This window comes from Microcaecilia unicolor, unplaced genomic scaffold (assembly GCF_901765095.1).
Source record: "Microcaecilia unicolor unplaced genomic scaffold, aMicUni1.1, whole genome shotgun sequence".
In the NCBI taxonomy this organism is placed as follows: domain Eukaryota; kingdom Metazoa; phylum Chordata; class Amphibia; order Gymnophiona; family Siphonopidae; genus Microcaecilia; species Microcaecilia unicolor.
The window spans coordinates 325,893-341,597 of NW_021962969.1; the positions used below are offsets into that span (position 1 = coordinate 325,893).

Genomic DNA, 15,705 nt, shown 5'->3' on the forward strand with positions numbered 1-15,705 from the left:
GTATGAGTGAGACTAACAAGTAAGTTTCACCTCACACACACAATGGCATCCAGTCTGCCCATCTTCAGTAACCACTAACTCCTTCTTTTCCCAAGGGATCCCATGTGCTTGTCCCACGCTTTTTTTGAATTTTGACACTGTCTTTGTCTCCATGACCTCCACCGGGAGGCCACTCCATGCATCCACAACTCAAAAAAAATATAGCGAAATTAGAAAAGGTACAGAGAAGGGCGAGAAAAATAATAAAGGGGATGAGACGACTTCCCTATGAGGCTCTTCAGCTTCGAGAACAGAGGGCTGAAGGGAGAGAGATCTATAAAATTCTGAGTGGAGTGGAATGGGTAACAGTGAATTGTTGTTTATCCTTTCCAAAAATACTAGGACTAGGAGGCATTGCAATGAAGCTACTAAGTAGTAAATTTAAAAGAAACCAGAGAAAATATTTCTTTACTCAACGTGCAATTAAACTCTGGAATTCATCGCCAGAGAATGTGGTAAAAGCAGTTAGCTTAGCAGGGTTTAAAGAAGGTTTGGATAACTTCCTAAAAGAAAAGTCCATAAGCCATTATTAAGATGGATTTGGGAAAATCCACTGCTTATTTCCAGGATAAGAAGCATAAAATCTGTTTTATTCTTTTTGGATCTTGCCAAATACTTGTGACCTGGATTGGCGACCGCTGGAAACAGGATCCTGAGCTTGATGGACCTTCGGTCTGTCCCAGTATGGCAACACTTATGTTCTTATGATGCTGACGACCGTCCTGAATATTTGTCCCACACTTAATCGGGAGCGGACATTTTCCCTGTTCTTCGGACCTGTCATAGCATTCCACTATGCAACACAGTGCATTTATATCTGAATACACAGCAATGTCTGGAAGGCTTTTAATATATAAAGATGAAACAGAAGCCGGGCCTACCTGTCACTCCAGGGACCATTCCATTCCCTCTCTCCCCATGGATTCCGCATCCTGATCATTTCTAGTTTCTCCGATTTGAAGAAGGCCAGGAGGCCATGACCCAGACGGAGTTTCCGGACGTCGGTGACCGCGTACGCGTGACCTTTGACTAGGCCGCAGTCCAAACGCGCCTCCATGTCAGCTGCTGAGGTTGCCTGGTGCAGTGGAAAATAATACAATGAGCGAAGGTATCAAATATCAAAAAAAGTTTGAAAGGTCAATAGAAAAATATCAAAATAAATTAGGGCCGCATTTTGATTAAAATTGTAATCGCATGATTAAAAGGTCTGATATTTATTTATTTTGGTCTCACCGCAGCTCCTTGTGACACGGGACAACAGTCAAGTCACTTAACCATTACCCAGAATCACAAGGCGCTACAGTGGGAATGAAAAGAAATAATTATATACCTTTAATCACACAATTATTATTTTACCCCTGAGAAATGTGGCAGGTAGAGAGAGGCAGCCAAATTTTAGCAACGGTGACACTCTCCTCCTGGCCAGCCTGTTGATGTAACTAGTCTACTATAAGGCTTATTTTTAAAAGAGAAGGTCGCCCATCTTTCGACACAAAACAAGATGGGACTCCTTCTCACAGGGTCGTCCAAATCGGTAGAATCGAAAGTTGATTTTGGACATCCCCAACTGCTTTCCATCGCAGGGACGGCCAAAGTTCACGGGGGGGGGGGGGGGGGGGGGGGGGGTGTCGGAGGCATAGCGAAAGTGGGTGTGCCTAACACATGGACGTCCTTGACCCATAATGGAAAAAAAAGGGCGTCCCTGACGAGCACTTGGACGACTTTACCTGGTCGTGTTTTTCTTACAACCAAGGCACAAAAAGGTGCCCGAACTGACCAGATGACCACTGGAGAGAATCGGGGATGACCTCCCCTTACTCCCCCAGTGGTCACTAAGCCCCTCCCACCCTCAAGAAAAATCTTTAAAAATATTTTGTGCCAGCCTCAAATGTCATACTCAGGTCCATCACAGCAGTATGCAGGTCCCTGGAGCAGTTTTAGTGGGTGCAATGCACTTCAGGCATGTGGATCCAGCCCCATCCCCCTCACCTCTTACACTTGTGGTGGTAAATGTGAGCCCTCCAAAACCCACCACAAACCCACTGTACCCACATCTAGGCGCCCCCTTCACCGGTAAGGGCTATGGTAGTGGTGTACACAAGGTAAGGGAGCTATGCACCTGGGAGCTTTTTCTGAAGTCCACTGCAGTGCTCCCTAGGGTGCCCGGTTGGTGTCCTAGCATGTCAGGAGGACCAGTGGACTACGAATGTTGGCTCCTCCCACAACCAAAGGGCTTGCATTTGGTAGTTTCTGAGATGGGCGTCCTTGGTTTCCATTATCGCCGAAAATCAGAAACGACCAAGTCTAGGGACGACCATCTCTAAGGACGACCTAAATTTCGCAATTTGGGCGTCCCCGACCGTATTGTCGAAATGAAAGATGGACGTCCATCTTGTTTCGATAGTATGGGTTTCCCCACCTCTCCATCGGGACGTTTTGCCAGGACGTCCTCAGCAAAACTTGGACGTCCCTTTCGATTATGCCCCTCCATGTCATACTTATTCGAATATTTTTACTTCGGTAATTGTCTGTTGGTTATGTTTGACTTATTCTTGCTGTACACCGCCTTGAGTGAATTCCTTCAAAAAGGTGGTAAATAAATCCTAATAAATAATGTACAAGAGGTGAGCCTATTTCAAATGAAAGAAAACTCTGGAATGAGGGGGCATATGATGAAATTAAGAGGAAATACTCTTTCACAGAAAGGGTGGTGGATGCATGGAATGGCCTCTTGGTGGAGGTCACGGAGACAAGGACTGTGTGGGAATTTAAAAAGCATGGGACAAGCACATGGGATTCCCTTAGGAAAAGGAGGCGTTAGTGGTTAGGATGGGCAGACTGGATGGAGCCATTTGGCCCTTTTCTGCCCTCATGTTTTTATGTGGGACATAAAAGTCTTCTTGGGTTGATGTGTCATGCCCCCTCTCTGGCCCTTTTAAGGCTGCTTTTAAATCTTAACCCTTGAGTCTCCTGCTCACCCAAGTCCCTTGTCCTGCATGTTTGTCTTGACTAAAATGAAAACGCTGCAGAACAGGGGCCGTCTCTTACAGGGGGGAATTCTATGCAGGGTGCCCAAGGATAGGTGCCTAGATAGTTTGCGCTAATTCCTGAATTCTTTAAAAAGTGCGAAAAATTGCACACGCAAGTTTGATCATGCGCCCAATTTGCGTGCACAATTTAACCAAATAACAATCTAATTGGCACCGATAATTAGCTTAACAAGCTATTACTGGCACTAATTAGATTTAACTGAAGTGTACATGTGTAAATTTAGGCACCAGGTCTGTGCCTAAGCTTTACACGAGAGACCAACAAGGAGAGCACGGAAATAGGACGGTCATGCGTAGATTGAGGGTAGGGCCACCGAGAGGGGGGGGACGACAAAAATTCCCCAGGCGCTCCAAGGGGGGCCCGGCGCCAGGGTCAGGCCGCCGGCGCTGCAGTCCCCGGTCTCACCTGCCTGCCTCCTTGGCTCAGGGCCCCCTGCATTCGAAGCGGCACTCGCAGATCTCCTCTGTTCTGGCCTTCCCTCCCTGTGTCCCGCCCTCGCGGAAACCAGAAGTTACATCAGACAAGGGCGGGACACAGAAAGGGAAGGCTAGAAGAGAGGAGATCTGCGACTGCCACTTCGAATGCAGGGGGCCTGGAGCCGTGGAGGCAGGCAGGTGAGACCGGGGACTGCAGCGGTGGGGGAAGCGACAGGGGGGGGGGGGGGGGGCGGCAGCGGCGAGGGGCGGAGACGGGGGCGCCCTTGCCCCGGGCCCGGCCTAGTCTCTCGGCGGCCCTGATTGAGGGTGTTCTTAGAATTTACATGTGTAATTGTAGAATAAAGGGGATTCCATGCTCAATTTAGGCGCGGGGATGTGCACCACGTTGCAGCTGGGGCAAATGGCCACGCTTGGGTGTAAGCACTATTCTATAAACCGGGCCTAACTTTAAGTGTGGTTTATAGAATAGGGTTTTTCTGCCGCTGATTTTTTTTTAGGTGCCCATATACAGAATCTAGCCCTAAGCTTCATTTCTATCATGACACTTCTCCGAATATTTGTCGTTATAGAATACTACGTAAATAGCTCACCCAACATCAGGCGCGAGCACTTGTGCCAGCCAAAAAGCTAGCGTAAATTCTTGCACCTATATATAGGCAGTTGAGTACACAACTTTTATTATGATTTATTCATTTTATTGTTTGTTTGTAAGCCATATTGAACTTGGGTCTATTTCGGGCTAATGTGGGGTATAAATTGTTGAGGAGTGGCCTAGCGGTTAGAGCACCTGTCTTGCAATCCAGAGGTGGCTGGTTCCCGCTGCTGCTCCTCATGATCTTGGGAAAGTCACTTAACCCTCCATTGCCTCAGGTACAAACAGATTGTGAGCCCTCCTGGGACAGAGAAATATAAGTACATAAGTACATAAGTACATAAGTAGTGCCATACTGGGAAAGACCAAAGGTCCATCTAGCCCAGCATCCTGTCACCGACAGTGGCCAATCCAGGTCAAGGGCACCTGGCACGCTCCCCAAACGTAAAAACATTCCAGACAAGTTATACCTAAAAATGCGGAATTTTTCCAAGTCCATTTAATAGCGGTCTATGGACTTGTCCTTTAGGAATCTATCTAACCCCTTTTTAAACTCCGTCAAGCTAACCGCCTGTACCACGTTCTCCGGCAATGAATTCCAGAGTCTAATTACACGTTGGGTGAAGAAAAATTTTCTCCGATTCGTTTTAAATTTACCACACTGTAGCTTCAACTCATGCCCTCTAGTCCTAGTATTTTTGGATAGCGTGAACAGTCGCTTCACATCCACCCGATCCATTCCACTCATTATTTTATACACTTCTATCATATCTCCCCTCAGCCGTCTCTTCTCCAAGCTGAAAAGCCCTAGCCTTCTCAGCCTCTCTTCATAGGAAAGTCGTCCCATCCCCACTATCATTTTCGTCGCCCTTCGCTGTACCTTTTCCAATTCTACTATATCTTTTTTGAGATACGGAGACCAGTACTGAACACAATACTCCAGGTGCGGTCGCACCATGGAGCGATACAATACCCAGTGTACATAAGTACATAAGTAATGCCACACTGGGAAAAGACCAAGGGTCCATCGAGCCCAGCATCCTGTCCACGACAGCGGCCAATCCAGGCCAAGGGCACCTGGCAAGCTTCCCAAACGTACAAATATTCTATACAGGTTATTCCTGGAATTTTGGATTTTTCCAAGTCCGTTTAGTAGCGGTTTATGGACTTGTCCTTTAGGAAACCGTCCAACCCCTTTTTAAACTCTGCTAAGCTAACCGCCTTCACCACTTTCTCCGGCAACGAATTCCAGAGTTTAATTACACGTTGGGTGAAGAAAAAGTTTCTCCGATTTGTTTTAAATTTACTACACTATAGTTTCATCGCATGCCCCCTAGTCCTAGTATTTTTGGACGCTTCACATCCACCTGTTCCAGTCCACTCATTATTTTATATACCTCTATCATGTCTCCCCTCAGCCGTCTCTTCTCCAAGCTGAAAAGCCCTAGCCTCCTTAGTCTTTCTTCATACCTGAATGTAACTCACCTTGAGCTACTACTGAAAAAGGGTGAACAAAATCCAAATAAAAAACATAAAATAAATGTCATGCATAAATAAATACCTTATTATATTCGCTAACACGTGCACTCAATGCCTGGCCAGGGCCCCTTTTACCACAGTGGGTAAAATGACCGAAAAAAGAAATGGCCATGCAGTAAGTTCACACGTGCCATGTGACCATTTCAGGGGGGAGAACTTACCACCACAACCACCCTTTGAGGTGGCGGTAAGGGCTCCCGTGCTAACCCGACAGTAACTGGGCAGCCCAATTACCGCTGGGTAACCCCCTGTTGAAATATTTTCAAAAATACTTCCACTAGCACCAGAAATGACGGGCTCTGGGGGTGGAACTACTACCACTGGTACCCGGGTTGGGCCGGCAGTAGTTCTGGGTTGCCACACGGCTAGGGTTACCATATGACCGGATTTACCCGGGCATGTCCAGGCAACTGGTCGAGTTTTGCCAAGCTGCCCGTTTGTCCAGAAATGCGGACAAACGGGCAGATTGCTAGCCTCCCCTCCCCTTACTACTGCCTTGGTGGTCTAGTGACCTCTTCGGGTCAGGAAAGAGCCCCCTCTTTCCTGCCCGGAGCGCTGCCCTGTATGCATCCTTTCCTGTTGCTGATCCTCGGAGCCAATTCAAAATGGCCTCCGAGAGTTGAAGTGACCTCGCGAGACTTCAACTCTCGGTGGACATTTTGACTCGGTGCCGAGGATCAGCAACAGGAAAGGATGCATACAGGGCAGCACTCCGGGCAGGAAAGAGGGGGCTCTTTCCTGACCCGAAGAGGTCACTTGACCACCAAGGCAGTAGTAAGGTAAGGGGAGGGGGGTGATGGGGAGGGGGGGGGGTGACGGGGTGTGTGACAGGGGGGAGGGGAAAATGTGACAGGGGGTGGAGCAAGGGTGTGACAGGGGGTGGAGCAAGGGTGTGAAACGGGATGAGGCAGGGTGTGTGGTGGGGGCGGGGCATGTGCCCTCCTTTTTGGGGGACAAAATATGGTAACCCTACACATGGCAATCCATTAGTAAAAGGACCCCTAAGAGCGTATTTGAAAAGTACTGTGTACATCTAGAATGGATCCTCAGAAGCTAAGCGGAGATTGGGTGACAGAGCTGGTGGTGGGAGGCGGGGCTAGTGCTGGGCAGACTTCTACGGTCTGTGTCCTGAAAATGGCAGATACAAATCAAGGTCAGGTATACATATAAAGTAGCACATATGAGTTTATGTTGTTGGGCAGACTGGATGGACCGTGCAGGTCTTTCTCTGTTGTCATCTACTATGTTACTATGTTAGTAGCACACCTACGGACGAGAGATCCGACTGAAGGGCTGCCAAGTATGGTATCTTACAAGAGCTGGAAAGTCCAAGTGCTTCTAGCAACATTTTCTAACTAGACGAACTGGAAGATTTTAATTTTTACATGTCTTTCTGTTCCAATAGTATTTGCCCTGCCCTGGAGTATCTTCTGGAGTCTGTTTTACCAGGGGTGGACTGAAAGTACTCTAGCCCCCTCCCCCCCCCCCCACCTTGAAGGGCCCTGGTGGTCTAATGGCTGTGGCTTCTTCAGAGGCAGGAAATGAATCCCCTCTTTCTTGTCCGCCCACTGCCTCTACTCTGCCCGGCGCACCACCGTGTTTATAAAACGGTTGCCGAGACTTCCCACAGGAGTCTCGGCCGCCATTTTGTAAACATAGCGGTGCCGTGCAACCAGGGAGAATAGCGGCAGCAGCCTCTAGACCACCAGATCCCTGTAGGGACTGTAGTGTGCGGCGGCGCAACCGGGCAGCGTTTCTGGGCTTCCTAGAGCCTCTGGGCCCTAGGGGCCTGCCCGGTTGCCCGAATGATCAGTCCACCCCTATGTTTTACCCACTGAAGACAGGACCTGTGTGGTCCAGTTCAGCTGGAAACCTATGTTCATTTTATATTTGACTACATTGTTCCATTTAGGTTTACTTCTTTATGGATTTTTCATCCTGGGGTTGGGTTTTGATTTGTTCAGTTTTAATAGGGTTCTATTTCTGTATTGAGCCCCCAGATTTAAACACCATGAAAAAAAACATAAACAAGTCAGGTCTCTACAAGTTCCTTATGTTGGACATATGCAGAACAGCAGTAACACTTCTCACATGCCCTTATAAGAAAATGTGCCTTTTCCCTGGCGTTAGAAGAAGGGGATTAAGTCCCAAAGAAGGACCCACAAATCCCAGGTTCCCGCACCACAGAAGAGCCGCCTTACTCTGATGGAGCTGCTGATGAGGCCTCCCCTGTTGTGAACTTTCAGGAGCCTCTCAAAGAAATCGTTCCTTTTCTTTTCATCCGTCAGGTAGTTGCCCTCGCTCAGCTCGATGGGTTCGGAGACGCCGCCGGTGAAATCCACCAGTGCGTCGGCTGTGTTGCCGCCATCTAGAGCTTCATAGCAACCCGCCACCCTGAGAAGAAAGTAACAGGAGGAGAGATTTCAAGTTTTTTACTTGGGGGGGGGGGGGGGGGGAAGGGGAGGGAATAAATTTAACGGAATAAAACTCATCCTTACTCGACACACTGAAGCCCAGTAAGATTCGTTTACATCATTCTCATATTTGCATAATTCCTAAGGAGATATTTGCGAGGAGGGGGATTGTTTTTCTCTTAAAACCTTCTTATACAACGTTGCACTGGAGCCACATTTGCATTCCTTAATTTGCAGAATGCATACCAGAAAAAAGATCGGCGCCAGATCTGAAAGAGTAATACTTGCTCTATCCAGTGGCGTACGAAAGGGGGGAGGGGCGGTGGGGGGGCGGTCTGCCCCGGGTGCACGCCGCTGGGGGATGCCGCGGCGCGCACCTGTCGGCTGCGAGTTCGAATCGCTATGCTAAATTCTCTCGTTCGCTGCAGCGCCCTCCCTCTGCCCCGGAACAGGTTACTTCCTGTTCCGGGGCAGAGGGAGGGAGCTGCAGGGAACGAGAGAATTTAGCGTAGTGATTCAAACTCGCAGCCGACAGGCGCGCGCCTTGGCACCCCCCCCCAGCGGCTTGCACCCGGGAGGGAGGGGGGCATCGGCAATCTGCCCCGGGTGTCGTCGAGGCTAGGGACGCCACTGGCTCTATCTGAACACCAGAAGGATAAGTAATTTCATGACAGAACTGCACCCTCCCTTTTCCACACATTTGAGCAACATTTTCCACCCTCTCATAACAGTTGGATATTTGTGTTTAACAAATAAAGTAGTATGTTCCAAGGAAAACACCTTCCACGCTAAGTATAGCATTCACAAGGAGATGTACCATCAGAGGACACGTTACGCATGTTTTTTTTTAAACTGTGTGTACCCCCTGTGTGCTATGGTGTGAATTCTTTTATGGTTTAACTTTTTTATGGATGTCACATCCACAACATTTAATCATCAATAACAAACGCCAATTTTATATCTCTATAGTCCATAACAAAACTTTTTGCTAAAGTAACATCAAACTTTTACATAATCTTTTCACCCCCCCACCTTTTCCCTCCCCCCCCCCAACCCCCCCTCCCTTTAACCCTCCCTATGATCCGTCTAAAGGCATCAATGGAACCTCAAGGTCCTCAGTCATAATTTGTTAAGGATGAGACTTCTACCTCTTTGCGTGAGTTTGGCTATTTAGGGACTCCAAGTCTTTAAAAATCGTGATTTCCGTTTAAAGGAACCCCTGGCCTCTTGCGCCTCCCAAGTCATGAGTTGATGTACCTGGTTGCGCCAGTGCCAGAATTCAGGTCTATCCGGAACAGTCCATTTTTGCAAAATACATTTTCGTGCTAGCAAACAGAGCTTTCTACACAGCAGGACTTCCTCCGCTTTTAGCCCCCTGAGTGAACCAGGACAGTCCAACACCAATTGCTGACGTGTGCCTTGTACCCTTCTCGGCAACATCAAGGAAAGAAAGGCCACCACCCGTTTCCAGAAACATCTTATAATCCCACATTCCCATAAACCATGGTATAGTGTGTTATCAGCTAAATTACATTTCATACAGGTAGGCGAATCAATTCCTCCCGCTCTAAACAACTGTACTTGTGAGAAATATGCCCTGTGGATGACTCGAAATGCACACTCTCTGTACCCCGGCCCCACTAATGATTTGCGGAATAACTTTGAGGTGTGCTGAAATATCCCAGGAGGCGAGATCACATCCCACATCCAGTTCCCATCTTCGTCTGAGCTACGTCAGATCTTTGGCAGGTGCCAAAGACCATAATTTCTTCTGGAGGCCAGAGATTGAAGGAGCCTCCTCCGAGGCCTCCTCAAATAGTGTCTGAATCTTCTCCCCTAATTTGTAATTCAGGGATGCCTTGTCTAAAGATTGTACATAATGATTCAATTGGCAGTAGGCAAAAGTGTCTCCCCAGCCTAATGACTCATTAGGGATCAACTGTTCCAGTGGTCTAAGCACACCAGTTCGATCTACCACTACCCCCAAGTTACTAAGTCCCCGTCGCACCCAGTGTTGAAATATTGGATTCTCAATTCCAGGTAGAAAGTTCGGATTCCCCTGTATGGTTAGCAATTCTGTCACTTGCGGATCTCCTCCCAATTGTTTCCCCCAAAATCTCCAGGCCCCCTGTAAGGGTCCCAACAGCACCGAACCTCTCATCCTCTGTGGCAAGGAAGATCTATCCCCCTGCAGAAGAGAAATCAATTGATAGGGACTAAAGAGAGATTCCTCCAACTCTATAGATGTGTGGTAACTTGATGAGAATACCCAATCCCTCACGTGTTGCAATAAACAAGCGAGATTATAATATTTAATATTAGGTGGGCCCAATCCGCCCTGGTTCCACCCTCCCATTAGCAACTGCAGACGAATTTTTGCTTTCTTATACGCCCAACAAAACTTCGTTACCATGCGACAGAACATTCTAATATCCTTCATCAATAATCGCAGTGGCAACGTTTGCAGCACATTTGGCGGTGTATTTTCAAAGCATATAGACTTACAAAGTTTCATAGACACCTATGGAACTTTGTAAGTCTAAGTGCTTTGAAAATGAGCCCTAAAGCCACCTTGGCAAAATTACCATTCGAATTAAGCACAATTGCCCAGACAATGATAGTGTCAAAGTTCTCCAAGCTTCCAGTTGCTGTTTGGTCTTAGCTATCAGCCATTGGATATTTATGCTATAGATCCCCCCTGTCCGGGCTGGTAGAAAGATACCCAAATAACGAAACGATTCCTCCACCAATCTTAGTTGGAACTGTCCTGGCCACGCTTTTTTGTTTCTTGTAAAATTTTGGTGCACATTTTCTTTTATTACTACACATACAGAATCTTTTCCGTTTCTTGATCACAGTCTTCATCTGTAATTTCCCAGCCAGGGTCATTTACTCATGTTTGCTTGGCATTTTAATAGAATCACTTTCTTCCTCAATTATTTGCTTAAAGATCTTTAACTACTAGAGGATTTTTTAGTAGCTTTTCAAATGTGGTACAGCACCTGCTGTCAGAGCCGCCGAGAGGGGGGACAAAATTCCCCGGGCCCGGCGCCGGGGTCAGGCCACCAGCGCTGCAGTCCCCGGTCTCACCTGCCTGCCTGCTCGGCTCCGGGCCCCCTGCATTCAAAGAGGCAGTCACAGATCGCCTCCCTTCGGGCCCTTCCCTCCCTGTGTCCCGCCCTCATGGAAACCGGAAGTTACATCAGACGAGAGCAGGACACAGGGAGGGAAGGCCCGAAGGGAGGCAATCTGTGACTGCCGCTTCAAATGCAGGGGGCCTGGAACCGAGGAGGCAGGCAGCTGAGACCGGGGACTGCAGCATCGAGGGGAGCGACGGGGGCAGCAGCGGCGGGGCAGCCTTACCCCGGGCCCTGCCTGCTGTATATGAGATGGGCAGAACTTTCATTGAGTAAATCCTACAACTGCATGGACATTAAAAAAAAAATCTTAATGGTTGTACTACACCCCAGGGGCGTATCTGCGTGGGACCACAGGGGCCTGGGCCCCCGCAGATTTCGCCCTGGACCCCCTACCACAGACCCTCTCCACCTCCCCCTCCCTCCCGCCCCCAACCAACCCGTCGCCGATCTTTGCTGGCGGGGGACCCCAAGCCCCCGCCAGCCGAAGTCCTCTCTTCCGTGCAGGATGCAAGTTGCAACGCTTCCTGTTCTTCCGAGTCTGACGTCCTGCACGTACAACGTGCAGAACGTCAGACTCAGAATTTGGAATTCAGTCTGACGTCCTGCGCGTTGTACGTGCAGGACGTCAGATTCAGAAGAACAGGAAGTGTTGCAACTTGCAGCGGCGCAGGCTGCATGGAAGAGAGGACCTCGGCTGGCGGGGGGTTGGGGTCCCCCGCCAGCAAAGGTAAGTGACAGCAGCGGGGGAGGGTGTCATTGGTGGCGAGGGGGGGGTCCGGAAATGGTGGGGGGGGGGCTAAAATGTGCCCCCTCCCTCTGGCTCTGGCCCCCCCTACCGCCCGAGTCCAGATACGCCCCTGCTACACCCTAACAGGATAGCTGAAACGGTGACCCACATTTATTTATTTACTAGCCTTTGAGCCCGTAAAAACGGGCTATTATAGGAAGGGGGGGTTGAAAGGCCCGCCCCCACCGCCGAGTTCGCCGCTGCCCCTCCCCCTCCGAGTTCGCGCCCCCCCCCCACCGAGCCGTCACCACCCACCTTCCACCCGGCCGGGCCCTCGCTCCGCTATTGAAACAGCGAGGGTCCGGGAACGCAGCACTGAGCTCTGCTGAGCTGCCGACGTCGGCCTTCGTTCTTCTTCTCTGCCTGACCTGCCCTCGTGTGACGTAACGTCGTCGAGGGCGGGACAGAGGCAGAGAAGAAGAAGAAGGAAGGACGATGTCGGCAGCTCAGCAGAGCTCAGTGCTGCGTTCCCGGACCCTCGCTGTTTCAATAGTGGAGCGAGGGCCCGACCGGGTAGAAGGTGGGTGGCGGCGGCGACTCGGGTGGGGGGAGCGTTAGACGGCGGTGTCCCTCCCTCAGCAATGCGCAGTACAGACCCTCTGTGTTCCGCCCCCCGAAATCACGTATTGACGTGGGGGCGGGGCAGAGAAGGTCTCTACTGCGCATTTGCGAGTGAGTACGGTCACTCGCCGTTTATATGTTTGATTGTTCGCTTATATCCCACATTTTCCCACTCATGCAGGCACAATGTGGCTTACAAAACGTTAATAAGCTTACAAAATAGGAAACTTAGAAAAGTATACAGGAAGTAAGCAGGGGGAAAAGCATCCAACAGGGCAAACTAGCAGGGTAGGGGTCAGGGAGGGTGCATCAGTCAGTAGTTGATCAATTCTCAACTACCAGTTCTACCCAATTACTACTACTACTACTACTACTATTTGACATTTCTAAAGCGCTACTAGGGTTACGCAGCGCTGTACAATATAACATAGAAGGACAGTCCCTGCTCGAAGAGCTTACAATCTAATGGGTTACTTGTGTAAAACCTTTAAAAATTGTTTTCTTCATCTAACCGCAGAATAAGCTGTAGGGAGAATATTCAAGAATGTCAATGGACCACTTCTCAGAAAACATCCTTTCTAAATAGTGCATCTACATTGGTTTTACCTGAGTTCATGCACTAAATACTAATCTTTATTCTGACCCCGAACCAGTCACTACAAACCTTCAGTATACGTCAGTGATTCCCAAATCTGGTCCTGGAGGCCCCCCAGCCAGTCAGGGTTTTAGGATACCCACAACAAATATTCATGAGAAAGATTTGCATGCAGTGGAGGCAGTGCATGCAAATCTCTCATATGAATATTCATTGTGGGTATCCTGAAAACCTAATACTACTACTATTTAGCATTTCTATAGCGCTGCAAGGCGTACGCAGCGCTGCACAAACATAGAAGAAAGACAGTCCCTGCTCAAAGAGCTATGTAATAAAAGTGAGCCAAGTATAGGACAATCAAGCCATTGTGACATCACTGATGAGGTTGGCTCTTATTGGTGGCCTGAGGCATTATGACATCACAATATTAGCTCTGGTTACAAGAGACTACTACTACTACTATTTATCACTTCTATAGCACTACAAGGCATACGCAGCGCTGTACACCATACATGAAAAGACAGTCCCTGCTCAAAGAGCTTACAATCTAATAGACAAAAAATAAATAAAGTAAGCAAATCAAATCAATTAATGTGAACGGGAAGGAAGAGAGGAGGGTAGGTGGAGGCAAGTGGTTACGAGTCAAAAGCAATGTTAAAGAGGTGGGCTTTCAGTCTAGATTTAAAACTTGACTGGCTGGGGTGCTTCCAGGACCAGGTTTTGGAATCACTGGTATACGCCCTTTTTTGGGGGGGGATTTTTATTATCAAACCACTTACTTGGCATAGGCCTTTTCCACCAGTGCACACCAGAATTCATTTTTGGCATTGGAGTGACAGTAGATAAGTTGGTTATGGATTGTCGGTAGGCGATCATCAATTACGACATCAACCCACTTCCCAAAGCGCCAGAAATGGAAATGGAAGATCCCCGCATAGTCTTCTGGCTTATCACGGTTCCACTCCTGCTCTTTCCAGTTTGGGATCACCTGTGATTGCAGGGGGTGGAGTAAGGACAGAAGTAAAGGAGAAAAAAGAAAAAAGAAAAAAAAAAAGAGAAAATCTTGTTCAGTTCTTTATTCTGCATCCATATACATGAAAACAGAACAATAATACTGTAAACCTGGTGTCATTTTGACAATGGAAGGTAAAAAGAACACATTTAATGTTTTGCATTTCTTCACTCCTTGCTTCTGATTTAACGAGCTGTGCCTTCAAACATATATGAAAGTTCATATTGAAGCGTTAACCCATGGATCAGCAGGGCCGGTCCTAGGGTCTCTGGCGCCCCCCTGCAGACTATGAGTTGGCGTGCGCGTGGCAGCCCCCCCCCCCCCCAACATCTCCTTTCTCTCTTCTCCCACCCTGCCCCTGTCCAGCAATTCTCCTTCGCCCCCATCTCCCTCCCATTTATGGCCACCTGCCCGTCCTCTTCTCCCCCCCCCCCAACATCCCCCTTTTTCTTCCCTGCGTGGTTTAAGTCTTTTTTCATTTACCTCCATCCCAGCAGCCGCGTCATTTGAAAGTCCTGCCCCGTCTCTTGCTTTCCCTCCCTTCGTGAGTTTGTTCCCTCAGAGTCCCGCCCTCGAGGAAATGACGTCAGAAGGCGGGACTCTGCAGAACGAACTCACGAGAGAGACGGGGCAGGGCTTTCAAATGACGCGGCTGCTGGGATGCAGGTAAATTAAAGATTTAAAGCCACAAGGGTGGCGCGGTATGGCGCCGCAGCAGCGCCCTTGAAGGCAGGCGCCCTCCTGCAGTGCTTACCCCGCTTACCGGATTTGACCGGCCCTGCGGATCAGAGTGTGGGATTATCCTCCAGCTAAAATGTTTGCTTTTCAGTCTCCACTATTTGGCATATGAGCAAATGTGCTTACACCTTCTATTATATGGTTAAATTAAAAGAAACTGTCAACATAATCTGAGGCTCCAGTAATGTATGAAATCACTGGGGGGGGGGGGGGGGGGGGGACATGTGGTACCGCAGCAAATCACATAGGAATTTTAAACCAAATCAAAATCCAAAGCTCCACCCAACATCCCACAAGCTGAATGAGGGCAGCGAGGCTCTCTTGAGCTTCCATTTATAATACAAGTCCTCTACTAATTACATGTCAGTGGTTTTAATTGTAATTATAATCAACTAAAGCAGTGGAAAGGGGTAGCCTCAAACCTGCCATGCACTTGGGATTTGCTGGTTAAGGCCTGGGCTTTTGTGATTAGTGCAGCCCTACAAAACTTGCATAGAACTTGTTCCATTCATCCAACATCATCAGTCAACCAAAATGACAACAGGATCTATTCTCCCTAAACACCAACAAAGCCAAGTACAGCAGAACTTCCCATCCCCACTTTGGGATCAGCATATGAGTCACATGAAAAAAGGGAGATGTAGGAGATGAAAAAGTGGTTAGGGTGGTGGACTTTGGTCCTGAGGAACTGAGTTCGATTCCCACTTCAGGCACAGGCAGCTCCTTGTGACTCTGGGCAAGTCACTTAACCCTCCATTGCCCCATGTAAGCTGCATTGAGCCTGCCATGAGTGGGAAAGC

General features: G+C 48.6%; 1 protein-coding gene across 1 annotated transcript in view; it reads right to left on the bottom strand.

The window, feature by feature from the left end:
• Positions 1-15,705, bottom strand: part of LOC115458699 (calpain-5-like) — a 145,936-nt gene that overhangs the window by 28,340 nt on the left and 101,891 nt on the right. Inside the window, exons 3-5 of the mRNA XM_030188527.1 lie at positions 13,935-14,143; positions 7,860-8,052; positions 921-1,114 (exon numbers count right to left, since the gene is read on the bottom strand). Coding sequence (XP_030044387.1) covers positions 921-1,114; positions 7,860-8,052; positions 13,935-14,143 — 596 coding nt within the window. The remainder of the gene's footprint in view (positions 1-920; positions 1,115-7,859; positions 8,053-13,934; positions 14,144-15,705) is intronic.